This window comes from Fulmarus glacialis, unplaced genomic scaffold (genome assembly GCF_000690835.1).
Source record: "Fulmarus glacialis isolate BGI_N327 unplaced genomic scaffold, ASM69083v1 scaffold1324, whole genome shotgun sequence".
NCBI lineage: Eukaryota > Metazoa > Chordata > Aves > Procellariiformes > Procellariidae > Fulmarus > Fulmarus glacialis.
Window position 1 is genome coordinate 64,544 of NW_009205860.1, and position 27,488 is coordinate 92,031.

The 27,488-nt window shown below is 41.6% G+C and overlaps 2 protein-coding genes across 3 annotated transcripts in view; one reads left to right on the forward strand and one right to left on the reverse strand.

Moving 5' to 3' along the window:
* LOC104075123 (mothers against decapentaplegic homolog 3) overlaps nucleotides 1-10,631 on the forward strand; it is an 18,318-nt gene extending 7,687 nt beyond the window's left edge. For both annotated transcript variants that reach the window (XM_009575532.1, XM_009575533.1), the window contains exons 5-8: nucleotides 2,851-3,063; nucleotides 4,440-4,577; nucleotides 6,753-6,897; nucleotides 10,298-10,631. In XM_009575532.1, the coding sequence (XP_009573827.1) occupies nucleotides 2,851-3,063; nucleotides 4,440-4,577; nucleotides 6,753-6,897; nucleotides 10,298-10,421 (620 nt within the window). In that variant the 3' untranslated portion in view covers nucleotides 10,422-10,631. The remainder of the gene's footprint in view (nucleotides 1-2,850; nucleotides 3,064-4,439; nucleotides 4,578-6,752; nucleotides 6,898-10,297) is intronic.
* A 10,432-nt stretch (nucleotides 10,632-21,063) lies between these two features.
* AAGAB (alpha- and gamma-adaptin binding protein) overlaps nucleotides 21,064-27,488 on the reverse strand; it is a 13,223-nt gene continuing 6,798 nt past the window's right edge. Inside the window, exons 6-10 of the mRNA XM_009575535.1 lie at nucleotides 24,639-24,721; nucleotides 23,838-23,931; nucleotides 22,916-23,020; nucleotides 22,352-22,401; nucleotides 21,064-21,833 (exon numbers count right to left, since the gene is read on the reverse strand). Coding sequence (XP_009573830.1) covers nucleotides 21,756-21,833; nucleotides 22,352-22,401; nucleotides 22,916-23,020; nucleotides 23,838-23,931; nucleotides 24,639-24,721 — 410 coding nt within the window. The 3' untranslated portion in view covers nucleotides 21,064-21,755. The remainder of the gene's footprint in view (nucleotides 21,834-22,351; nucleotides 22,402-22,915; nucleotides 23,021-23,837; nucleotides 23,932-24,638; nucleotides 24,722-27,488) is intronic.

Below are 27,488 nucleotides of genomic sequence, written 5' to 3' on the forward strand. Positions count from 1 at the left end.
ACATTGTAAAGTGTGCAAAGCAGCCAGCAGATTTCTTTTCCTCCGCAGCTGAACAGATAGTACTTTAATCTTGCAGGGAAGATGCAATATGGATAGCATCCCAATACTCAGTGTACACTTGTGAAAGCAAAGCTGTAGTGAGTCACGGTTGAACTTGTATGGAGACGATTCAGGCAGCATTTGCTTGCTTTTACTGTATCGTGTTTTAGCTGATTGTGTACCCCCTCAGGATTCTTTGGCTTTAGCAGAGCTACATTCTCTTAGTGTTCCCCAAACAGTAAATCCATAAATTGAAAATGAATATTCAGGACAGCTCTAAGACAAGAGGTAATGCGCCCATCCCATGACAGCTTAAGCTGAAGCCTAAGACCACAAATCATAGGAGAAAGCAGCATCTATAAGGCTTGGTTGCGTTTTTTAGAGACAAGTTTTTCTTCAAGGTAGGATTTGTTGGTTTGTGTCTTTCCTCAAGTTGCAAATAAGCTGGAAATAAAATTTCCGTACATCCTTCAGTGGTGAATCCACATTTCCCTTGAGTCACAACCAAGCGGAGGTGGTTTCTGAAGGAAAGGACCACGAAACCATAGAGAGCAATACAGGCTTCAGTGTTTTTATAACTTGAATAGTACCAATCTGCGGACATTACTTAAAGATCAACAAAAGTTGATTTGATTTTTCTGATCAGATTGTTCTGAAAACCTGAGCAGCTTTTCAATTAGAAAGGCACTTGCTGTGGAATAAGAGCACAGTCATGTGGAACACAATCTGTTTCCTTGAGTGGGTGGACACACCTTAAGAGACTCTGATTAGTGCTGGTATTTGCTGTACGTCTATACAAATTGCACTGGAGTCATGTGAAGCCCAGAGTCAGTTACGATGCGTACAGATTACTGCTGCAGGCCACAGCTGCTAATTGATGAAAGGAGGCTGGTATTGGAGAAATGTGCCTGATGTGGCAGTTTCCAGTGGGACAACCAAATATGTCAAACAAGAGAAAAAGGCAGAGACAGTAAACTTGTGTGACTCCTGGATGTGTTCAATATTATCTGTGCAGGTCAGGAGAGGGGCTTGCTTTAAGCTATGAAATTGTTTAAAATGTGAAGAAACTGCAGGTATGCTTACCAGATCTCTTAAATTGGTGTAGCAACCCCTGTTCTATTGAGCTGCCCTCTGTTAGCTTTCGCTTTGAACATTATGTCCTTTTCCGTAAGAGGAAGATACGCTTTTTCGTTTGTGGATGTAATGTGTGGAGGAGAGCAGGAACATCAGGCTTTGCTTGTGATAGAGCATTTTTCTTTCTGATGATGTAATTAAGGAAAGAGACTGTGAAAAGAAGCTGGGAATGGGTATAGGCTCCAAAATTCATAGACTTTGAAGATTTGCTCAGGATTACAGAGTTCCCCAGATGCACTTTTTTTCAATTCCTTATTTGCTGTCAGCAAAGCTTGTAACAAAGCAGAAACCAAAGGTTTTTTCTGATTATTAGCTGCTTTGGGAACTCACACACCACAGTAATGAAGAGGAAACCAGCATGTCTTTTGGCTGAAGCCAGGCTGCTTCAACCTATTTCTAAAAGTTAGTAACAGCAGGTACCAGATGAGAAATGACTTTCAAACCTCTGTAGAGACACACTCTTCAGTGTGGGAGGAGGCTGGGATGGTAAAAACTAGCTTTGATTTTTTGGAGCTGATCTCTTAAGCCCCAGAATTGCCCAAGCCTTGCAGGAACAACAGATGGGAAAGCCTGTGGAAAAAGCTGGGTTTTGCTGCTTGATGTTAACTCTTTGGCCAGATGGGAAGCTGTTCTCTTCAGCTTTTAAGCACCATTTGAATAGGGATGAAGTGATAAATTGAGGGGAGGACTGGAGGGAATTCTTCTCTTGCTTTTATTTCTTGCATTGAATGTGGAGAATAGAGCACTTACCAATTAGCTTAGCCTGCTTTCCACTTCCTCTGCTCAGCAGATTCTTGGCTTATAGCAGGACTGGGCACCATCTAGTGCAGTATTTTCAAGAACATTTGACTTGAGCTTTCCTTTGCTGAAATCTCATTGGCTTCAGTGGGAGCAGTTAAATCATTCGATGCCATTTGAATGTCCCACCTTTCACGCGTATGAAGTATTGTCTTCTGAGACTACCTCAGCCTCAGTCTGCTCATGAACTTTGGTCCTTTTGCTTCGGTCCACAGGCCGAGTCAAACCATAACCCCAATAAAAGAGATCTGTCATCATCTACTGGGGATTTTCTTTGAAAAATTGAGATCAAATGGACTGGAAGAAAGGATCTAATTTTTAAATTACTTTGATGCCAGTATTACATACAATTTGGTGCGTATTGCAGACAACTCCACTGGTTTCATCAGTGCCAGAGAGATCATAACAGAGTCAGTAAGAACGAAAACTGGACTTGCTGGCTACTTGGTCTAAATGCACAGCATTAGGGTTCTGGAGATCTGTGTTTCTGAAAGCAGGTTTGTGGTCTGCTCTTTCTAAGGTTTTCTGTTTCTTCCTCTTCTCTCCTTTTCTTTTCTCTTTTTAGGGTACTGGCTACCTAAAAGTGATCCCATTTCATAGTAAATTTTCTCCAAGTATGAAGATAGTTAAGTGACACCCCACTTGCTAAGTGACTAATATCTTTGACTATTTGTGATTGTTCCATGTGCCAAAAGCTTCAAGGGTGATGTAACTTTCTAGCTGCGGTCCATTAAAATCTGTCAAGTAATTAAAGTTTGATGGTTAAAGTGAGCCCAAGGAATGAAGCAGAACAATGTTTCAAAACAGTCGCTTTTTTTCACCCACCCACCCCCCCTCTTCTGAGGGCCTGTGATTCATTTTGCTTTTTATTTTGTGCAGACCTGCAGCCTGTTACCTACTGCGAGCCAGCTTTCTGGTGCTCGATATCCTACTATGAACTCAACCAGCGAGTGGGAGAGACTTTCCATGCCTCTCAGCCTTCTATGACCGTGGATGGTTTCACTGACCCATCTAATTCTGAACGCTTCTGCCTTGGTTTACTGTCTAACGTGAATAGAAATGCGGCAGTGGAACTCACAAGACGACACATTGGTAATTTCTATTTCCTGGTTTTAGTCAGTGTCTTTCAAGGTGGAAGGTGGAGACCTGCATGTAAAGCTTTTTATTTACCTAATCGGCATGCAGCTTGGTCAGTTTTAGAACACTGCGATGTTTGAATATCCATGGTGTTTTAGCAGGCTAATCTTCCATAAAGATTAATTGTATTTTTCATAAAGTATAATAAAAAAATGCACTGAGGAACACTAAAACTGCATGTAATAGAGAGAGACAGAATTTAAACTTTTATATGCACTCTTCTGAACTATATTTGGATGGATGTTAGTGATAATCCTGTGTATTCCTGATCCCTTCTGCACTATTTTATTTTCTAACTGACTGTTCTTTTATAAATGGAAGCTTAGTTCTTTGATTTTCATCTCAATTTCCACTTTTCCTGCTTATACTGCAAGGTAACATTCAATTTTGTTTTCAGTTAAACTTGCGCTAAATAGAATATCCCAGATTTATGCCATTTTAATAAAAGGCAAATTGCTTATACTTTGCTGTGTTTTCTGCTGACTTCTATCAAAAATGAACCTGCTTTTTGTCCTGATTTTGCTCCCCTTTATACCCTTTGCTGAACAGTAAACTTCATACAGGAGGATCTTTCCTTACTTGTTTTCTAATATGATTTCTAGCACCAAAAAAAACCCAACCCCCCCAAAAAAATCAAGATTCAGAAATCAGTCTTTAAATTCAGTAGGCTCCTTATGCTTTATGGAAGAATGAAAGCAAGATATTCAAATAGAAATGTAAGACCACAGCAAATGTTTATTTGAGCAACAAAGACGTATTCCTGAAATTTGTTTCTTTATTAACTAAGATTTTAATAATTTGTGTGAACTCCTATGGGAAATGTATGTTTGTCCTTGTATACAATGTAATCTCAAGCAAAAGGCAATGATTTGAAAACGTTGTATAATTTCATTCCGAATCACTAAGTAAATAAACGAACAGTTGTATCCAGCTGCGCTGACTTTCAGAAAAGGCTGAAAACCGTATGTTAACTGATAGAACATTCATATGGAAAATATCAGAGACATCTATGTTCGGAGTAAGCAGGCTGTGAGGTGGTAAGTTTATGCAGTCCAGGCTGTGATTGACAATGGGGCTGGAGAGTGCAATCCTGACTTTATAAATTGGTCTTTCTGCCTTCCTCAGCTTAACTTGCTCACAGAGCAAATTTATTGCTCCCTAATGGGATTACTCAGTGGCCAAAAGAGGTGGTTTTCATTTTCTATCGTTCATAGTTTAGCTGCTTTTTGAGAGCTGTCTCATGCAGAGGTTGTCTACGTCTCTACCAGCTCTTGCAGATTTTGCAGATGATTGTTCTAAGCTAAACTAAAACTGTGCCATGTGTTTCCTAGGAAGAGGAGTAAGACTCTACTACATTGGCGGTGAGGTGTTTGCCGAGTGCCTTAGTGACAGTGCCATTTTTGTCCAGTCTCCCAACTGCAACCAACGTTACGGCTGGCACCCAGCAACAGTTTGCAAGATTCCACCAGGTAAGGAAGTATACCTTATCTGTGATCCTGCACAGGCTTCACTTTTTGCAAACGGGGACTTGCTATGGAAAGCAAGCTCTTTGTCAAGGTAGGCATGGATTTGCTGACCTCCGTTCTTGACAATAATCAGAAACTTGAGCCCTATTATAAGCAACTTGACAACTTGAGCAGGGCATTTTTTGTATAGCATATAGGATGAAGGTACTGATAAAAGAGGCTACTGTGTATGTTCCAACAATTATCTGCACTACATTCATACAAGTAGGAAGAAACAGTACTTAAGTATCTAAGCAGAACTAAGAGCAGAATCTGCCACTTTTTCGGTGTGGTGTTTTATCAGTCCATTATTGTATTGTAATTACCTGATAGTCATGTTTATAATTTTGTTTGTACCTTTAAGTAAAAGAATATAAGGTAAGAAATTTTTCTTAATTTAGATTCACCCATAATAGACTTAAATTGTTACTTTTTTCTGTTCTGCAATAAGACTTCCCCCCACACACCTTTGTGAATTAGTTTTATTCTAGGGAAATCGCATTTGCAGGCACCTTGTTGTTCTGGTTACAGCAAACGTGTGTCTAAAGTATGCTGAAAGGTTACAGGAGAATTTATTGCATCTATCTAGGAAGAAAATACTTTTTTGTAAGATACATGCAAAAGAGCTAGGATGAGAGGACGCCATTCAAAAGGGAATTTAGTTATTTAGCTCAGCTTACAAAAGCTGATTTTTTTACAGCTAAAAGTATGTCTATATTTAAAAAATGAACTTTTTTGTTTACAAATATTTGAATAAAGATTGTCTTTCTTTTGAGAAGAGATCCATACACTGCAAGCTCTGGCCCATCTTAATGGGTTTCCTTTCTCAGATGCTTAGGACGCAGCTGCCAGTGTTGCAAACATGACTTAATTCTCCAGCCACATCACAAGAGTCCACCCCGGCTGGAGTCAACATCTGAAGACATAAACAACCCACATTTCCGCTGTAGATTCATCTAAGGCGCATTTTTTGGACTCCAGCTCTCCCCACTTTTGCCACAGTCTTTGGCCGCCTTCTCAGCCTCATCTTCAAATCTTTGCTGGGTTTGAAGCAGTTTCTTCATTCCCTTGTTGACAAGATCAAGTCGTACCCACTCCTCCCAGGCACAGTCGCGGAGAGACCTGTTCCCATCCAGTCCTGAAGTCTGAACAGCTTGGCAGTCTGATCCCAATCAAGTTTTTTGCTTTCCTTGTGATAGTTCTTTCTCTGTGCTCAGCCTGGCCCTGATGCTCTTACCCTTCTTATTTTCCCCCCCTTAGACTGCAATATGCCTGACACAGCTTCCCTTCAAACTCTCTGCAAGATACATGGCTCTTGGGCTGTGCTCTTTTATGGTCACAAAAATGGGCAGTTGTTTCTGCAGCTGCTGAGCTGTTGCATGCGGTTACGCTTTGCTATATGCAGTTCGACCCAAAACAGATGACAGTATGAGTCCAGCCCAAGAGAGTAGGCTCAGAAAGTGATTTTAGAAAAATACAATTCATCACAGTCCAAATGGTTGTTTTTCAGACTTGGCTCATATGTAATCCCAAATGAGCATTAGTCGTGTGCCAAGTTTCAGAGTTTAACTTGTTTCTGGTTATCTGGGAGAAAGCAGGCACAGCAACACTTTTTTTGAGAGTTGTGTAGTTAGTTAGTTAGTTAAACTAGGAAGAATGTTGTTATATATCACCTTTATCACCTAAAAACAGTTGAATAAATTGTTCCCAGTCTTTCAGCTGGGACTAAACTAAGTTGGGGAAAAACTCCAGTTTTAAAGGAAAATTGTTTGGTGCATGATAGTTACATTTAAGAGACGGTTATAGTAGAAGCAGCTCTGCTACCAGCTTTTTTAACCCTGAGGTTCCATGTCAGTACCCAAGTCTGGTCTCGTAGATCACAATCTGCTGTGTGGGCACAAGCATCCATCGTTCTCTGTCTTGTAACATGGTTTTCTTCCTTTTCAGCATATGAGCTGTGGAAATGTGGCAACCTTGATTCCTTTTCTGAAATGTTGTGTTTAAACAATCTGTGTATAGTATCACATGATCTGAGGGCATGGGAAAGCAGCATTGAGTTTCTTTCCATCCTCAGAAAGAAATGGATTTCTTAATCTGGTTAAGCTAATGCCTTGTTCTTGTCATGTTCTTTTTTCACAGGATGTAACTTGAAGATTTTTAACAACCAGGAATTTGCCGCTCTCTTGGCTCAGTCTGTAAATCAGGGCTTCGAAGCTGTGTATCAGCTGACCAGAATGTGCACAATTCGAATGAGCTTTGTCAAGGGATGGGGAGCAGAATACAGGTCAGGCCTTTCAAATGAAACTTTGCTTGTGCTTGCCGTTGCCACTCCTGTGTTTCACAGCCTAGGATAGTGTTCTGCAAAGCTTCTTTACTCAGCTTTTAAGATGGGGGGAATTAGCACAGTGTCTCTTTAGTAATGCAGATAGGTTGTAGTTGTTGAGAATGTGTCAATCTTGTCTCTTGTTTTTCCCATCCTACTTGTGTAAAACATACATCATGTGATATACATGGAAGACCATGTACATTTGGTCACAGTGTTGTACGACCCAAGAGCTTTACCTGAAGCACAGTAGATAATTCCAGATGGCCTGTGTAGGAACTATTACTTTTTTTTTTTTCTTAAAATTAGATGTATATTTGATAGTTTGAGTGTCTTTATGACTACACTGTTATCAGGATATGATCAGTGTGAGTGCTTCCTAATAGATATGGGTTGGGTTTGATGCTTCTTTTATCAGGGACTAATGGGATTAAAATAAAAGCACATCAGCTTGAAAATTTACATTTGGAAGAACTGTTAGAGTTGCTGCAAAATTACAGTTAAATCTCCTCATCCTTTCCTTAGTGCTTGTCATAGGACAGTTGCTTAAATGTAACCGGAGGCAGTGGGAGAAACAGGGTTACTATTTTTCCCACTGAATATTGAAGGTAAAAAAGGAGATGCAGTAGGGTCTGGTGTTTGGAATCAATGATATGGTTATTCTGACAACATGGGGACAATGGTGACAGTGTGAGGGATGGAGTACTCCATAGCTTGTGTTGCTGTCGCTCCGCTGCATTACCAAGCAAATGTCCCAAAGTAGCAAAGGGAGTGAAATCAGCGTTTAATAGTACAAGTAGGGGAGACGAAATTCATTGGAAAATGAATGTCGTTTTATGAGAGAGAAAGCTGGCAAGGATTTAAGCCAAATGTCATTTTGAAATACTTACTTAACTGTGTACCCTTTAAATCTGTGGCCTTATTTGAAAATCTGGGGGCAGTCCCTGCCTCCCGGAGCAGCAAGGCTGTCTGCCGATGCTCCCCTTGCACAGCTGCCTGCAGCAGACGGGGGAGATGCCATAGTATCAGCTGGAGCCTGGGCTCTGCACATTACTCTCCCACTTTCTTCATTTCTCCAGATGTTTGGAGTCCATTTTGTTTTGAAATTGTCCTGCACCCGGGCCAGAGCATTTCAGCCCTGGCTCGCAGCCATGGCTCATAATGAAATCCAGATGAGCATGACTTACGGAAAGTCAACTATCTCATCAGAGTATTGTAGTCAGTGAAATCCTACGCTCACGCTGACCACGCCGAAGCTGCTCTCTTGCTCCTTCATTTCCTTGCCACAAAATACTACATCTGATTGCCTTTGTCAGAGCACGTTTATTTGTTGAACTGATTCATATATGAAAATGTTACTGTGGGAGCTGCATCCAGAGCACTGTTCCAGTGATTTCTAGTTTAGCTGCTTAGCCTTTTGAGCAGTCTAATTGGTGGGGTGTTTAGTGCTCTTGTGTGCCAGGGATTTGGTGGAGGGAAGGGGGGAGAAGCCAATTGCATAAGCAGTCTGTGATGCAGAGGTTCTCCTCTGTCCAGCAAGAGCCCGGTGGAGCAAGCTGAAGGCATGGAGAGTTTTGAGGGTTTGCCTTTCTGAAAGCTTGGAGCCAGTGTGTTGGTCGTCTAGGTGGGGAGGCAGAATGAAGTTTGCCATGATAGATTTGCAGAGGGCAGAAGTGCGGCAGCCCCACGGGTAGTGGGTTTCTGTACAGTGTCGCCGGGACAGTTGTTGGACTGCTCAGCGTAAAAGCTGGTTTCAGGCAGCAAAGGGGAATGCTCTTTGTTAAGTTAAGGGAGACTAGTTTTTCCTGTGACCTGAGAGGTTTGTATGCTTCATTGAAGCCGACAGAGCGAGAGGTGCTCTGCTGTCCCTGTCCTGCAGTCCTCCTGCCCAAACAGCTCACCCTTTAACGCAAAACACTTGCCATTAAGTCGCTGTATAGGACAAGCCCTGCCCATACACCCACTCTTGGGGCATCGCCTGGCTAGCTCCGGTCAGCCGCGTCTGAGCTGGGAATGGGTGGGGTGCCTTCGGGGAGCTGCTTCCATTTTCAGTTCACACGATGAGAGATACAGATGCATCAACAGAAAGGGTTACAGCCCTTGGCCAAAGCCTTGCAGAGCCGTACCCCAGAGCCCCGCTCCTCTGCCCTGCCGTGAAGCGGGGCAGCCCCACAAAGCAGGGGGTCCCCTTTTCAGCAGCGCTTTCTCCCTGGGCCCCACAGACTTCGGCTTCTCCCTCCCACAAACAGATTCCAAGGACAGCTTCTGTGGGAAATGAGGGTGTAAAACAAGGCTGTTTCCAGGCTATTTCCCTCTCTTCGTAATCCTCCTCCTCCACAGCAGCTGTCCCTGCCTCTCTGCCTGGAACAAGACTTAGGCCACCCCTCGGCAGAGGAGGGAGAGCCCCTTGCCCTGTGCCTTGGCCTCCCTTCCCTTCCTTTCCTCCCCATCTCTTCCTGCCTTACCATCTGGAGACGCTCCATGGGGTCTGGCCTCAGGGAGAATAAGAGAAGCAGATAGGAGAGGGGGAAGGTGGCAGGGGAAAGTAAAAGCATGGTGTGCGCTGACCCAGCAGGGCATCCCCCTCTACTCTCTGGCCACAGCCGCCAACTCTTGAGGGATTTGAAAACGTATGGTTTAATACCATGTTTCTGCTGTTCAGATGGGTTTTGCAACTTTTTTACACCCTGCAGCATTTCTGCTGCTTTTGAGGCAGCTGATCAAATGCAAATCTGATGGAGTGCCCCATACACAGCATGTGTAGTGTAGGGTTCAAAGCGCATCCTCCCGAGCTGTGCAAAAAGGATGCTCTGGCAGCTCTGGCCGCACAAGGGAGAGGGCTCCGCGGGACTGCAGGAGGGAGTCTGAATGGCTGAGTGGTGATCTCTCTCCATCGCTTCCACGTTCTGCTAAAACCTAAAGATATGGTAAAAAGAGAATATCCTTGTCTTAGAAAAATTTAACATATTTGGTAAACTGCTTACGTTGCTATCTGATTAGGAGAGGCAGGGTCTACAAAATAAAACTGAAGAATTTTGGTTAGATAATCACCTTCCTTTCTCTTCAGGGAATCAGATGCTGCCTGTTTTCAGTAGTAAATAGGTTATATGGTGAGTTGCTCCTTTGGGATCATAAGAAATGTAAAGAGAAAAGGTAGGGTTTTTAAAAGGAGTTGGCAGCATAGGCCAAAAGCGTGTTATAGAGGAGAGAGACATTCCTTTAGCCCCACATGGAAGACTATTGTCTAAGCAGGAAAGAATGCTTCAGTAGCTGTAAAACCTTTTCACATTTGTATAGTTTTGTAAGTCACATTTATGTTCTTTTTTTTCTTCTCTCCCCCCCAACCCCTTCTTTCTTGTAGGCGGCAGACTGTGACCAGTACTCCCTGCTGGATTGAACTGCATCTTAATGGTCCTTTGCAGTGGCTGGACAAGGTCCTTACACAAATGGGCTCCCCAAGTATTCGTTGTTCCAGTGTCTCCTAAGGAAACATCTCCTGGGGTGGGTGGGGGGCACAAAGACTCTGGAAAATGGAATTGGCTTAACTCTTAGCAAAATGCATACTGCATAGCAAACAAATTCCCAGTTATTGAAGTGATGAGAAAAAAAATCTGCTTAAAAAAAAAAAGTGGGTTTTCTTTGTTTTGTTTTGTTTTTTAAACTAAATACCCATTTAAGCCACTTCCACTGAAACTGTTAGCACTTTGGTTACGATGCTATGGGCCATTGCAGTTAGAATTTGAAGCTGAAGTTTATCATGATAAAAAAAATGGACTTTGTTTCAGCGGAGAGAAGCCAGTGCTCTGCCTCCAGCCATGTCGTGCCTGTCTGGCCGCTCACTCCGTGCTGTTGTGAGCACGCAGGAGCCACTGGCGGCTCGGAGGAAACTGTCCATTTGCCTCACACGACTCCAGGCTCATGTCATGCAGCACCTCTGAAAAGCCAGATACCGTGGGACTTTGGGATGACTCTTGCTCATGCATTCCTGTCTCCATCCACCTGATTCACACCTGTCCTCCCTGGGATTGCAGCAGTAGGGGGAAAAGGAAGCATTTAAAGCACACACAAGAACTAATTCCCCCAGTAATGTTCCCAAAAGGAATGAATTTCCCACGCTGGACTACTAACAAGGAGGCAGAGCCTTGCTTCATGCCTGAGGGATGCAGCTGATACCCTGACGGTCTCAGGCCGGATTGACATGAAGCAAAAGGCCAAACTTAAGGCTCCTTCTGATACTGCTGCAGCGACTTTTGACTTGAGCTGCTCACAGACGGACATTTGTCATGTGGGGAGCTCTGGCTGGATAAGTTAAACCTTCGTTATTGTGCAGTCTATTTGCATTAACTACAGAAAGTTTGTATTCTATTTTCTTGGTATGTTGAATGGTATCTGCCACTTCTGAAGTCTTAGGGGCTTAGTGTCCAGGTCTGCTCCAGTGATAGAAGTGAACAGGCCCATGCTGCCATTTTCAGAATATGCAATTTAATAGGTTATCCCATGCTGTCACATGTGACTGCGCATGAACCAGGACATTTCAGACACACAAACCCTCTGTTTAAAACTTATTTCAGCTGATTAAAATTCTCTGAGATGTGTTTTTGCCTGGAGAAATTGGGAGAGTGTGTATTTACTTGTATTATAAAATGTTCATTTTAAACATACATGCTCCAGACTGTTTAATATTTTTTTCCCTGCAGCAATTGTCATGGCAAACAACTTCCACAACTGGAAAAAACCCTTAGCACTTGTTTTTATGGTTCAAATTTGCCAAATAAGTCTCATAACTTTGTCAGTGCTATCCAATTATCTGTTTCTTTATATCTGCATTGAATATCATACGCATTTGTGCCAAAATATTAGAAGGGGGAGGGGAGAAAGTGATAATCAGTTTCCTATGGAAATCTTTTCTTTTTTTTTTTTCATATACGAAAGACAAACACACAAGCTAGACCTGGCTCTGGGAAGGACAGACTCGGATGGACTTTGCAATGGTTTGTGCTAAGGCTTTAGTCCTGCAAACTTTTGTGCTCCCAGATGCGAACGCAAGCGGCCCCACCGAGTTCAGTGGAAGTTTTCCTGCGTGCCGGGTTGAGCTTCAGAGCACCCTGGTCCCATAATGGGGTACCGACTTGTAATAGCATTTCAAACACTTACCAGGAATTTCCATGTACCTGCCTATTTGTAGAGAGACTTTCCCGATGCGCTTGTTCCTTTGAGACCACTCTGTTTATCAACCCCACCACTCGGTTTGCAAAAAACCACCGCTTTTGGTACCTGAGGCATCGGCAAGACAGGGTCCAAGGCGCCCTTTGTTCAGTGGACACAGGAACAGATGATCCGAGAGGCTCGTTGCTGGTGTTTGTTTTACCAGGCAAATGAAAGGATGCTTTAGAGGAGAGTTTTCTTCCAGAAACGAGAAATTACTTTTTGTATATGAAATTTAAATTCTGAGGAAGACTTTCAGTGGTGGTTGTGCTGTGCCTGTGAATGATACAGGCGCTTTTGAATATCCTCTTGCAGAATTTTGACTGGAGCTTTCACTGTGCAACACGGCTTGTATCATAGCGCTGGAGGTTTTCTAGGATTTTTAATTTTTTTTTTTTTTTTTAGTTTTTGCAATATGTCTGATTTTAGTTAAATCTCTGATTGCATGGACTTGTGCAATAAAAGCATCTGTATAAAATAGTATTTTCTAGCCACTTAAAAAGTAGGTCTGTCTGTCATTGTGGGTTGATTTGGCATATACTTTCAGATACAGGTTTCTAACATAGTTGCAAACAAAAATTTATCCCGACTTCCGTGGAGGTATTTGACTTGCTGTTTTAGTGAGAGAGGGAAAAAAATCTGCTATGTAAAATGGCCCCAGGTTTCCTCCCTAAGTGTCTTTAAGTCGTATTTGCTTATTTTAGAGAACAAATTGTTTTCATTGTCCACATAATTGTGGAGGAAGTCGGACTCTGTGGTGCCTTGTGCATTAGCAACAAAAATGACATCTTAAATTCCAGTGTCAGAGAGTTCATTACACGTGACGGTGTGTGCAGGGACCCGGCCTGACCCAGAGGCTAGAAGCTGGAATAAACCCTGACTTTAATACGAAGTTTGCACACAGAATCGCCTCCCTCAGCCAAACTAAGAATTGGACCTGGATTTCCGCTAGGAACCAGATTTAGATCTTCTGCTTGAGAAAGGATAATTCATTGCTAACGGTTATTAATAGATGCCTTTTGAAAAACAGGATTCAGATGATGCATAAAAACTTTAGTTAATCGCGCCTCATCATCCCTTAAGTAAAATGACTTCAAATGGAAAATGTAAGCTGGTCTAGCAGTACAGTTAGATAAAATTGAGAAGATTATCTCCACTAAAGTATTAATTTCCTCTCCTCCCCTTTGTTTGCCTTCTCACTAATTCATAAAAGCTTTATGGTTTCTAAAGTTACCTTATAAAGTCAAATGGAAAGTCCTGTACCATGCAACAAATGAAAAGATAAAGGTTGGGGAAGGGGTGTGATCCAAGGGAGGTTACGGCTGAGTTTCCTTTTATGTTGCACAGTTGGCGTGGATTGTACAGATGAAAGCTAATTCCCCCGTCAGATCTGAAACGTGCTTAATCATGCCATTCATGTGGACACTAACGAAAGGGAAGAGGTAGCACTCGGCTGTAGATTACTGTAGGTGGCCATGCCCCAGAGGTGCACGTGGCTTCTTCTTGGTTTTACTTTTTTCTAAAACTTTATTAAAGTAGCTTTGATATGTAGCACAAATGTATGCAATCAACCATGCCCTAGCTTAGATTACACATCTGTACTGGAATATCTTCTCATTTAATGGTAGTCTTGGCTAGTTTTACCAGGATTTCATACATTTTTGTTACTAGTAGAGAGTCACTAGCAGGAACTTTGACTCTTTTTAATTGGTGTAGCCATACACAAGGGCCTGGCTGCTGGCAGATGATATTGATGGCCTTGTGGTTTTAAATGACTGTGGTGATTTTTTGTTTTTTTTTAATTATTATTAACGTATTGAACTGAATTGCAGTTTGTATTTTGTGTTAAGCTTGTCTTAGAAGTAATCCAGTGCTGTCCATTTGATTTAATCGGCAGGAATCAGCATGCGTATGTACAAAGATGGAGAAATGTGATCATAACAGATTTCCCCAAAGCTCTGGCTACCCATATATGCCATGAAAAGGCTGGGGGTAGCCTTTGAGGAAGAGTTAAACAAATTAGTTTCCTCTCCCCTTAAGGATCAGCATAGTTTGAACCATGCAGAGGACTCCTTTGCAGGGTGAAGAATATTCAGAACTCCATCTCAAGCAGCAAGTATTGACATCCCTGCCTTGTGCTACTTACTAACTGGAAAAGCACAAGCAGCAAGAAGACACAGCTCAGTGAAGGACTTCAGCCATATCACAAAACATCTGTGAGCTTTCCTAGTTCTCCAAGGTACTGGATAGGTAGGAGGAATGGAATTTCACAAATAAGCTGGTAAGCTAGAATGAGAAATAATTAGTCACTATATAGTAGTTGATTGAGCGGTATGGTTAAGAAATTCAGTATATGTTTTTTATTATGTACATGCTTTTGTATTTATGTTGTCTTTCTTGAATATTCAGATGAATCAAATATTTAATTTTTAACAGAAAGGGCAATTAAGGACTCAGAGTATTAAATCTTTCATATGCTCCTTTCTGATAATTGCTAGAAATCAGGCAGTCACTGATCTGAGAAAAGGAGACTCGCCTCAGAACTGAGCAACAAACCCTGGCAAATAGAACAGAACAAGGACTTCTCCAGCAGGAGCCTTTGCCTCAGTTGCTGTTTTATCTTTCAGCAACAAGTCAGGTTCCCAGATGGGCCCTTGAATTGTGCTCTTCAGATTTATGAGGCTTCAAAAAGGAAACAACATATTACTCCATAAATGTTTTGGTTCATCTTACGTTTCCTCCAGTACGTGGATACTAGAGGAGTCTGCACCAGTCTCTGCTGCTGAGATGCATCTAGTTCACTCTCCCAATGGAGGCAGCCTACTTCTGTCACGCTAGATTGAACTATTCCCCTTTGATAGATATGTATGAGCATGTTTGCATTAGTGTTTAGATTTTCTTAACCTGAGATTGTATGTTAATGACCGGTGATGTCACCTACATGCTTTAGCTTGTTAAGCATTATTCACCTATTTTGTTACTAAAGGCCTGTACTATGTATGCCCTCTTATTTCATATGTGAAACTGTAAGTTCTATTTTTTGACATTTTAATAAACTTTGATTTGAAAACTGAGGCTCATGAGAAAATAAGGATATTGTAAAAATGTATTTAAGGACACAAACCGAAAGCATCTGGAGTTTTGAAACCACAGATAATTCAGAGACAGCAGCATTTCTACGTGTATATAATGAAGGCTGTTCCCAGTAATTCGCACGAGATCTCAGTTACAGGTAAGATCTTCATTCTTTTTACAGTTTGGACAGTTTTGTTCAAGAATTTAAAGGCAGATATAAAAAATAATGTAAAAATTGCAACTAGTTCTTTTTACTGATGGGATTCAAAGGCGAGTAGAAGTGGCTCAGAGGATTCATTGTAGAACTGCTGGAAAAGTCAGACGTAGCTAAACATTCACTCTTTGCAGGTGTATTTTCACCTTACAGCTGTGAATTAGGAAACTCCATTATCAGAAGTGTGGGAGCTGCAGTGGAGTATTTACTGCTTTGTCCTCAGTGTCTTGGCTTGAGGCAGACCCTAAAATACCCCTGGTGTCTCTGTGTTAAGGAATTGTGTCTTTTTTAAGTCCCTTGCTGAAGTCGTGGGTTTGGCCACTCGGTCACTTCTGCAGAACAGAGGAAGGCAGGGGGATGGGGATAAGGGTGGTCTCCGGTCCGTAATGCATTGGGAATAAGGTGTTAATGCTCTTGGAACGGCACGTGTTGTGGGCCAGCTCAGCAGCATTCATCCAATTGATGTGTTACCTTACTAGAAAACACGGCTCCTCTCAGACCTGGTTTACAAGTGCCCCAACGGTTTCATCAAATCAGAGAAATGATGGTTGGAAGAGACTGCTGGAGGTCTCTAGTCCAGCCTCGTGCTTGATCCAAGGCTGTTGCCGACACTGGATCAGGTCAGCTGGGCTCTTGTCCAGATAAATCTTGAAGAAAAATCTTAAAGAACAGAGATTCTACCCACCTCCTCCCCAGGTAAGCTCTTCCATGGCTGCATTATGTTCCTAGAGGAAAAGTTTTCCCGTCTTAATCTCCCAGGCTGTATTTTTGGCTATTACTCCTTGTTACAGTAAGTTTCTCGAGTCTGTGGTCTCTCTTTGCAGCGATGACGCTGCTCCTCCCTGCCACTCAAGGAGGCAATCACTGTAATCAGAAATTAAACAGTAGCTGAGCTTGAGCGGTGGCAGCTGCTGGGTGGAGCGAGTCCTTCGCACCCACCCTGGTCAGCTTAGAGAGCTGGATGCTGTGGACGTGTCCCTGCTGCTGTTGTCCTTACTGGGACTGCGCCTAGAGGCGACTCCGGGCCGTGAAATGTCCAGCGAAGCAGCTGTTTCGGTAGAAGGCAGGTAGCCAGGGCAGGTGCCATACTGGGGGGAAAAAAAATACGTATACGCTGGCATTCGGCTGGCCTCAGGGAGGGCATTCTCCAAATAGCATTACCAAGCCAAGGGACACTATGATCTAATTCTGTGAACTCCTAACGTTCCTCCTAGCGTTTCACTGAAATTCAGAATTTTTTTTGTTGTTTTTCCTGACAGAGGATTTACGAGAATACTTTTTCCACTCAGTTTTCCAACAATGTGGTAATAAAAGGGTCTCGTCCAGGTTTTGTACTGGGGTTGCCAAGACTCAAGTGTGATGCAGTAGATCAGATCTGAGCTGCGAGTTCTGCTGCCACCTGAATATATCACGGATTTCAGGATCACAATCTTCTCATCTGCACTGAAAAGGGGAAGCTGAAGCAAAATACAGGTTTGATAACAAATGAAAAAATCTCAAAGCCATAGCCCAAAAAAAAAAAAAGAAAAGTGAATCGACGTTCCATGGAGATTTCAGTTCAGGCAGAAAATGTGGGGGAAGCGGTTGGTCTGTTCTGGCAGGAAAGTCCTCTTGCAAGCGTCGTCCTCAGCCTTCACCAGGACTGCAGCCTGGCGGGTACAGCAACGCCACGTGCCAGACCAGAACCGGGAACGCCCTACCAGCCACGGGTTATGCAGAAACCAGGGGAGAGGGGGTCTCTGGTTTTACACTTGCGATGGGTGGTTCTGCACTGAGGTTTCATCCCCGGCTCTGCGCTTGCTTCTGGCTCAAGGGAGAGGCTTCTCCTCCCCGGGCTCTGCTGGAAGCTCCCTTGCATCAGGCGGTTGCCTTAGGCCGGCTGCATGGGAGGGAGGGAAGAAGGTGGAAGCAGCGACAGCGAGCCTCACCGGGGCTGGGAACCAGAGTCTAACACCGCAGCACCCACCTTATAAAGGATATAAACTTTTTTAAAATTTATTTTGCTATAATCTACTAATTGTGGGTGTTTAGGACAAAGTTTCCACGAGTCCAAAACACTATTGGAGTAATCCATTACTGTTACTGTATGCAAGTAACCTCTTCTCCTTTTAATAATTAATTGAACGCAACATTTCTGTAGCCTTTAGTCGGAGCTGGAAGTTCACTAGCAAACAGTGGCATACATGGAGTTTGTCAGTTTAATTCTATACTTGATTTATTTACAGTGACCTAGCAACTAGTTTAATCACAAAAAGAAATGCAAACTGAACTGGCTACTTGGCCTCAGAAGCCTTATGGACTGTTCCGTATCGGTAACAAAATCAATAACCAGACAGCGTAACGAAAGCGTCTGTTCTCAAGTCAGGAGAGCAGGGGTATTGCAACGAAAAGCCTTCTAAGCCCGGGAAAACTCCAGCATGTTTTGGCTGTATTTAAGGATGGATTAGTAAAACTACCAAACCTGAATGCAAAAGAAGACTGAGCCATGTTTGTAACAGATACAGAGTTGTAGCTGACTACAGAACGTGTTTCTCTACGGCCCCCAAATCCTTAACTCACTTCTGCAAATGCTCCTTTGGACTAGAAAGTGCCACTGTCCAAGCGAAAGCTGGTGGAGAGGCACAGAGGATTCAACTTTTCCTCTCTGCGTGTGGAGAACAGACCTTCCAACAGAGCAGCTAGTCTGCTGGTTTTAGAGGAGGGAGGTTACTTTCAGAGCGTAGAGATAAAATCTGTCTGAAACGCACTAAGCCAGACCTAAGGCCACTGGGTTAAACCAACAGCAGTGGGCTGCAAACGGGGTGGGGAGAGACGGGCGTTCTGCAAACCTTCCCCGGAGCGCAGCCCGTGACACCGCGTCGCTCTTCTGAGGCTCTTCCTTGATGACGGCGCGTGTGCTCGTAAGGTCAACAGCTGCCTCCAGCGTGGAGCAATAGGAAGACGATGTTTCAGTACTGTTTGATTTCTTCACCGCCTTCCACACGCTCCGCTTCTGTTCTTCATTACATCCCCCGCTCGGTTACTCTCTTGCCACCAGCCACTCACGTGGCCGCTGTGGACCCCCAGGGAAAACAAACAGGAAACGCGTAGACTGACGGAGCCTTCAAAGTTTCTTGCTACAGCGTGTTTTCATGAGATTCAGTGATTGTTGTGTCACCGCTAACACTGGAATTGCAATTTCTTCAGTTCTGTTAGTTTAAAGGTCTTCCGCAGCCTTTGGAGTGGTTGCTGGAACCCTTTTTGATGCTCTTTGCTAACACAGACACAATCACTTTCCTTTCAGCTTTCTTGCAAAGACCACAGCCAGAAACGGATGCTTCCCATTTTCACTGAAGCATCGTCATGTTTTCCCTCAGAATTGTGTCTTAAAATTCATTTACGGTATATCTAGATTCTCTTGTGACCATCTTTACCCAGGAAAAGCCACTACATCTAGCCACAGTGCATTAACTTAACTGCAGAGCTGTTCCACAGCGGTGCCAGTTCAGCACTGGAGTACCAGTACCAGGGAAAGCTAACAACTTCAAAGCTGTTAAGAAGATTTAAAACCAAGATAGGAATTCTTTTGTTGTTGCTAAACAATGCCGCGGCATACAAAGAGAAACTAAGTAAAAGACACAAGTTTCGGGTTTGCTTTTCCACAAATGCCCCTTTTAGTCATTTCTGTAACATCTATTTTGTAAAGAAATTCTGTAGCCAAAAACAAAGCCTCTCTTCAGAAAAAAAACAATCCACAAAACAAAAAACAAGCTGCCAGCAAAGTAAACGTTGATTTAAAAATAAAATACAATACTCTTTAAGGGTCATTAAAACCATTTCCTAGTATTTCATAGCCACACTTCCTACCTGGAGGAATTGTGCTTTTTTAAAGCGCAGGCTGCATCTACAAACAAGACACGCATTTACCACAAAAACATGTTTGAAAGAGTTCTTAGTGTGTTAGTAAGATCTGCACCAAGATGTTATCTGTGCAAGTGTTTTGCCAGTCTTAGGCAGAAGCAGCATGGATGCTTCTCTGTGGGACGGTGGCTACCGGGCCTAACGCCTACTGTACCAGACTCCTTGTCCTGCTCAGATCACGCTTGCTTGCCCAGTCAATGCTTGCTCTGCGTTTTCAAAGACTTGTTCTGGTCACTGTCTATACCAAGAGCTGTGACTCTTTCCAGGATATATTTCTATATTACAAATCTCCTCCTCGTATTAGTAACAGGCTGAAGAAGTGTGTTGCCCAACTGGTAATTCTGATTCCTGGCATAAGGCATCATTTGCGGGAATTTAGCTGCTGCTACCTTGTAAAAAGGCAGCAAAGAACTTGATTTTAATTTGTAGAATTTTATTAAATTTAAATAAACTGTCACACATATATCACACGTATAAAGAACTGGTTTTATAAAGTATTCAAGTGCATTGTGTTCTTTGCTGTGTTCAATTAATTCACTCTGCACTTTTGCCATTTACCGCTATTGCACAACAAATATTTAGAAAGGAAAAAAAAGTCCTCAGCTACCAAGAAGCAAACATGGAAAACTGTTCCCTACTTGGAAGGAACCACCTTCAGTTCTTTATTACAGCTCTCTGTGCTGGGGAAAAAGGAGGAGAGAATGGGAGGAGACGGCAAAGCCACGGCAAGGCCCAGCAGCTCTTTTGTATCGTTCGCTTTGGAAGAGGTGGCCCTGGTGGGTGTGGTTCCTTGAACGTACCCCTGTAAAAGGAACATTTCTTCTTAAAAACAGGTATTTTACTATGGTGGAGCCAATGCTCAGCCTTTGTATGAGAAATGCTTTTCAAACTACTAACAAGGTTTCAGTTCTATTTCTTAAGAGTTGAAAACGTTGCAGTTTTTACCCAGGAAATGATTTACAGCATTGCAAGCAGCCTATTATTTTAGCTTTGCTTCATCTTAAAAGAAGAGGCAATGAATGTCAAGATCCACTGTGAAAGTGCTTTTAAAATTTAAAGCCATCAAATAATTTATGGAAAGCCACTGTCTCAAGACTCACGAAGTTTATTGACACAAAAAACCAGACATTGGAAAAGTTAATTTCAAAATTTCTAAATAAGATTGCTTAACACGGCCTATTTTCAGATTGATAAGGAAATGCTCTGGGGGAAAATACATGCCATTTCGCAGGGTATGTCAGACAAGCACTAGAGAAGGCCCGATTCTTCAGCAGGGCATCTGTCGGCTGCCCCTTTCCATAGACCCCTGACTGTATCTCACGACTGACTGTATTAGAGAAGGAGACAGGATGGCATTTACTTTTTCTCCTCTCTCCCCCTCACCAGCCTATGCCTTCCTTCTTGCTTCCCTACTGCCTTGCATGTCTGTACTCTCCAGTGAGCCGGACTGGGTGACTGTGCAGAAGATGACACCATACTAAATCTAAGGACAAAGGAATTTTTTCTCACCCTTGATACCGTGAAGCAGCAATTTGAGACTTGTATTCTGGTGCCTTCTAATGAACATACAGGAGCATAAGCTGTAATAAATGCAGCAGGTGACAACGTGGGGTTTTTGAAGTCATAGCTTTTCTCCTTAGCTGTTTAAGACAGAATTCACCAGCAGAAGGTCTGTGCATTCTGCTAGGCTTTGGAGGCCAAGTGATGCAGAAGGTTTGGGCAGGGAACTTCACCCCGGAACAGCAGCAAAAATCTGTCTTGCATTTAATCCCAAATTTAGTTTCTAATGGAAACACAGGGAGTGTGGCACAACACCTGACTTTGCAGAGAAGGACCACAAACTTATACACACAAACAGAATTCAAAGCCTGTGGGCCATTTTTAATAGCTCTGGCACTCAGCAGGATTAACCTTGCAGCCTTGGCATAGCATCCCACAATAGGGTACAATTCAGCAGCTTCCTCTTCATGGCTCATATAGATCTGGTTTGTTTTAACTAGTAAGTCAGCTATAAAGCTACATAAAAACATCAAACAGGCCTACATCTAAAATGTTGAGTTTAGAATTAAGTAGTCACTTAACAACCACCAGCCATATGTAGAAAGATAACTGGTAGTAAATTTGTTTATTTAAACTCAAAAGAGGAAACAATAAAACTGTCAATTTGAAAAATGTAAACTAATTATTATTTCCTCTAACTGCACGCATCGCCTTCCAAAATTCTGTGAGAGAGAATAAATGAACAGTCAGACAAAACCACTCTAACCATTAGGTGTTGTGGAATGTGTTACTTACTACAATGATACGGAGAATCCTTTAACCAAAGAAAGAACTAAAGCTAAATGGGGCTTTTCACAATAAACACTCGTTGCAGGAAAAGATCACTCTCTTAGGATTGCTCTGTCGCTTGCAGCTACAGAAGAACTTAGTTTTCTTCATCCGAGGAGAGACCTTCAATTTCATCTCTGTCTCCTCCAATTGCCATCCAGAATGCTTTGGCCACCTAACAATGGAAAAAAAGATAGGAAAGGGAGAAAAATTCCCCTCAAATAACTGAAGATTTTGCATTCACCATCCAAAAAATAGAAACTGAGCAGCAGCTAAATCTAGCAACCATGTTTCTATGTACAATGCTAATCCTCTCTGAAGTTAAGAAATTTCAGCCACACCAATAATTTAGAATTCATGGGAGGCATATGTGATACAAAACTTATGCTAATTAAGCATGATTACATTTTCCGTGAGATCAAGGCTTTTCCATTGACTTGGGTGGAAGCTGGCTTACACCCTCAGTGACTGCAGGGCCTTCATTTCAGAAATTTTGAGAGGGGAAAGCTTTTTCTGGTGTTTCAAAATTCCAGGTTTGTTATTCAGTTCTTGGGAGATACCAGACAGTCTTCCCTAGGACTGTGCAGTTTGTTCTTACTACTCTTAACATAGGAACTCTACAAGAGAAGTAACTACGGCTTAGAAAGGAAAAACCCATTTTTAATAATTTCAATGCCAATTTCAAAACCTCACCTTTTCTGCGTGTACTTTTCTTTGTTCATGAGGCAACGTTGCAGCTTTATCTGCAAGAAAAAGAAAATTACTTAGGTTGTCAACCTCAGGAGTAAGCAGGCAGAGAAATGCCTATTGCAGCTGTTTTTAGGGGACTACCAAGAAACTAGTTTAAGATCATAAAAAAAGGAATCTTCTTTAATAAGAGCAATTACAATTCCCAAACGCCAGAAAGCCGATGCTTCTGAGCACACTGGATTTCATCTTAAACATTTGAAGCTTTAAACTGCAAGATTGGCACGCAGTTGTAGAGTGAAAAAAAAAGTTTGTTTATAGAAAACTGTGTAGCATTAGTTCATGGTGGACAAAATCAGTGTGATAGCAGTCAGCTGAGCAGTATCTACTTCTTTCAAAAATACTATCAAGATGAAGGGCAAATTAATGAAAAGCTCAGCTACTTATAAAAAACCTCAGACAGGAGAATAGGAATTTGTAAAATCTTCCCAGTTAACACACTGGCTTTCATCCTGTTGAGTGATGAGAATATACTGCTATAGCTCAGTACATTTCTCCCTGGTATATTACCTTTCATTTCTTTCAGCTTTGAAAACAGCCTTTCGAAGTTCTCCAGGTCACCGTCTCTTGTGGTTAGGCTGGCTAACTCTTGAATGTCCATATCTAACATGGGATCTGAAATAAATGCATATAGGTTGGTTTAGGTAAATTATTCTCTTTTGTCAGCAGGTATGAAAGCCTTTCTGATAAAAACAGTATTTTAACATCTGCAAATCCTGTTTGCAAATTCCAACCCCATAGGATGGAAAGAAACATTTAATTTACTGATTATTCATAAAGAAAACTCATGGCATCATTACAGTGGTAATTAATTTTGATACATTACATTGCAAGAGTGCTTTTGAGTTCATCCAATATTTAAGGTTTCTTGCTTATTATAAAATGATCTGTCTAGGAACAGCCACAGAGTAAATTAAAAAGCAATGAGACTATGCTTAGACTACAATTAACAACACCCAACCTTTAGAAGATCCCCACATACAACTTGTAAGAAAGTCACATCTCCTGGAATGGTGCAATTATTTAATGACCTGTAGCTTAAAACACCTGAACCTCTTAGGGCTGACCCAAGTAGAGTGTCCTTCATTCACCTCCTGCTGGGTCAAACTGCAATGATTTTTCTCTGCAACCATAAAGCTCAAAACTTTACTCTTATAAAGATGTTTCTAGATATACACAATATACACAATGGGCGCATCAGGAAATGTCACAAAATCAGTTCTGAATGTTTCCAGTTGGCAGTACTGCCGTGACTCTGTCCTATCCAAACTTGGGCCCATTTTTTCAAGAAGAACAGCTAAACACTAAACAATTAGCTTCTACTGGCTCTACCAAGCGCACTTCTCACTGAGAAAAAGCCAGTGGCTTTCTGGGACCATCCCAGCCAGGGGTGCCTGCTCCAACATATCTGCCAAGCAGAGAATGAGCTTACCTACAATGTCGTCAATCTGTAGGTTGTTTGTGCTAGCTCCATCCTCTCTGTTGTCAAAATGGGATTCTTCTCTGTCTGCTGATGATGGATTGGACTGTCAGGAAACAAACAGATATTAGACCACCCAATAATGAACCTAAAAAGCGTCATCAGCAAATCAGCTGCTTCTAGTTTGACTTCAAAAACTTACTCTTTATCTTAAACTGTTACTTACTGCAAAACCTGTACCACGTGTATTATGAAAAAGCCACTTTTGCAACACTGTACTAGGTATTACATGAAGCTTTTCTCTGTTAGGTTTGTTGTTGTTTTTTAAATAACACTATCAAGTGATAGTTTCTGTTTTGCACAAAATACTGCTCTTGGATATTAATGAAAAACAACATCTTGAATTAAGCTTTTAATAATCCTTCCTTGTCTCCAGTGGCAAAGCATTTACACCGTGCTGAAGCCAGTGTGATCAACACCTAACAGCTTTCCACACTGAGCACACAATCAGACATCTCCAAGTAAAATGATGAGTTCTGAGGCAACATCCTGAAAAACAGCAAGCTCACAGCTGTGAGGTGACAGCTCCTAGGAACAACTGTCTCAGGAGGACTTGTAAGAAAAATGCAGATAGTTTTTCAGACTTCAGAAATGTTTCCTTTAAAATACATTCCAATAGGCTGTGAAGCATCCCTTGAGAAAGGAAAAAAAAAAAAAAGGCCCACCACCACCACCACACCAAGTGTGACAATAGGAAAGAGCAACACAAGAAACAGTATGAGCAAAGAACAAGAAATAGGAATTACTGTTTACTTCTGTATCTTGGTTCTCTTCTGACCCAATGCTACAGTTCGCACCTGCTAATGTACTAAGAAGACCAAAGCCCTGGGTCCTGTCTAAAAATAAAACAGCTGTTAGTTTGACAGAAAATGCAATATTATTACAAATATTTCTAACTGGCCAGATGGGATAGAGAATATTTTCAGGGAAGACACACAAACACACACACAGAAAGCACCCTGTAAAACTGTATCAGTGCACTACTTTAAGCAGAAACTTTTCATATTCTCTAAGCTTTTTTTAAAGCATACTAACAATATTTACTGCTAAATATTACCAACAGGGAATAGATGTGTAAGCCAGAAGAGATGTGAGCTTTTTTTTTCTTATTATTTGAAGTCACTGCTCTGTTAGGATTTGGTCTGGCAAATGTCTTCTGATTCCGAACAAGGTGGTTTTCAAAATACAGAAGCAGCATTTGCTATTACTGGCATTCAGTGGACCAGGTTTCACTGTCCATGGGAAGCATCACTGAGTTTGTGGTTAAATACGGAAATGCAACAAGCGCTTTTGCTTATACATAGTCTAAATAGGTTGAGCACTACAATAATGGCAAAGACAATTTTAAAATATCTAATTCAGAACTGATGGAAGGACCCAGCCGTCAAATCCAATGTTTCTTCACACTGCAAGATGCTTTGGGCTTTCCACATCTGTTAACCTACTGTGTATTTCAATGATATTTTGAAGTCCAACCTAAAAAAAAAAATTAATCCAAACCTAGAACTAATCACCTTTTTCATCTAAGATAATAGATGCAGTACAGTGTTTTAAATTAAACTAACTGTATTTTTAAAACTTTATTTTTTAAAATAAAATATGTAAGCATAATAGGTGATACTATGGGTTAGCTTTTTTCCTAAGCCTAATGCTGGCCTTGCATTGAGTAGTAAATATTTGCAGTTACTCTGGGGACTCAGGAGATTTTTCTGAAAATCTTAGTATTTAGTCGATCAAAAAAAATATTATCATACTACATATGGCCAGGAAACAATGACCTGTGCCAGAAGAAAGATTAAGATTACTTTTTAAAAAAATGTGGTTTAAATTAATATTACACTAATGACTAAGCTTTAGACTCAAATGTTGAGATGATGTCATTTTTATGACAATGTCCCCATTTACTTGCCATTTATACAGAATTTCATTTTGAAGAGTTGAATGTGTAACTAAAACCATCAGCTATCTAGAAAACATGTAAACACTTCTCCATTAGAGAATTACTAAGACCTCATTTCCTGTTTAATAATCTTCACTGTGTACTTAGGCTAATGTGTGTCCTGTTGCAAGACATGTGAAAGCCCGTGAAGTCCGCCAGCTAAATTAACAGGCAATTGAGTGATAAAAGATTGGGACTTGCAACCCAAAACAAAGTCGCTTCCCCAAGTTTCAGCAGGCTGAGCAAAGAGCTGTCTTTAGAGAAACTGTAAAGCTCAACATTTAGCCAATTTCTGAGTCATCTGACTCTAGATTGGACATTGCAGTCCAGAATGTACTTGAGAGAGAACATTCCCACATTGGCAGAGGGGTGGATGAAGTGACCTAATCATGTACCTCTTTCATATCTATGAGAGTTCATCCTGTACAGAAAAATGACAGTGGCTCCATCCCCCCCATCACCACATACACATAACCTCAGCCAGCATAATTACAAAATGTTGTCCTAGTTAAAAAGTACTGGCATCTATGGCAGGGATCTCTGAAAAGCAGCTATTTGTTTCTGGATCCGTGGTTAGGGAGGTGGCAGACATAACACTTGGTTGCAGGCACACCCTTGAAAAAGCCTTCCTATAAACTCTTTTTTATTGGATGTAAAAGTTATTTCAACTTCTGGGCGCAATTCAGGAAGTGGGTGATGCCTTACAGAGTGTTCTTACAGCATCAAAGCCAAAAACTATCTCACTCAACTTATCCTAATAATTGGTGGCTCCATTATGATGGGAGTCTGTATAATTTCACAGGTGTCACTCATCAATAGTTGCAGTGCTGTAGTACACTGTGTTCTGAGCATGGCTTCGAGATTCATATATGCTCATTTCATAGCAAAATGTTTTCCACTGTCTTTACTATTCTTCCATAGTTTGTCTCTAGCTGACATGTGGTAATGCTGACTTCCATACCAAATTGGAATTAAAAAGTCAAAATTCATAATTTGTTTAAATAACTAAGTTTAAATAGTTCCCCAAAAATCATTCTTTGTAAAGAGAGCCAGGCTAATTACTGGCCCCACCCTAGGTAACCAGCCTCAGCTGGGATCACTGAACACATATTTAAGCAGGAAAGTAGCCCAGTAGCCTCTTTCAGAGAGCAATAAATTGTTTGTCTTCCTGCTATCGAGGTCAACTACCTTTGCTCTTGAAATGGCAGCTAAAGACAACAGCAGTGCACTACCTTTGTGGAAGGAAGATGTTAGCTGAAAAACTACTCATGCCCTTCTGCCAAGGGAAAGAAAACCACCTGATTCTCAGATTAAAGAGAGCTTTGAGGCCTGGAGAACCAACAACTTTATACCAACTACAAAAGGGAATTGCTCTCTGAAGACTCCCAGGTAAGACTGCTTGTTTTCCTTTTAGTAGAGACAATACTGCTTTATTTACTTACAAAGCATGTGGTATTACTTGATGTAAAGATGTTTATAATTCAACTATGTTATATTTAATACCTATTTTTTATGAATTGGTGTGAGAATGAATGTATCTAATGCTTAGAGGAAAAAAAATCAAAAGGTCAAGAATTTTCTTAATAGGTGTGTGAAAAAAGAACTGTGTTTGGGTAAAATACAAGATAGAACACTTTAAAATAATACAGGTTTAATGCTTGTAC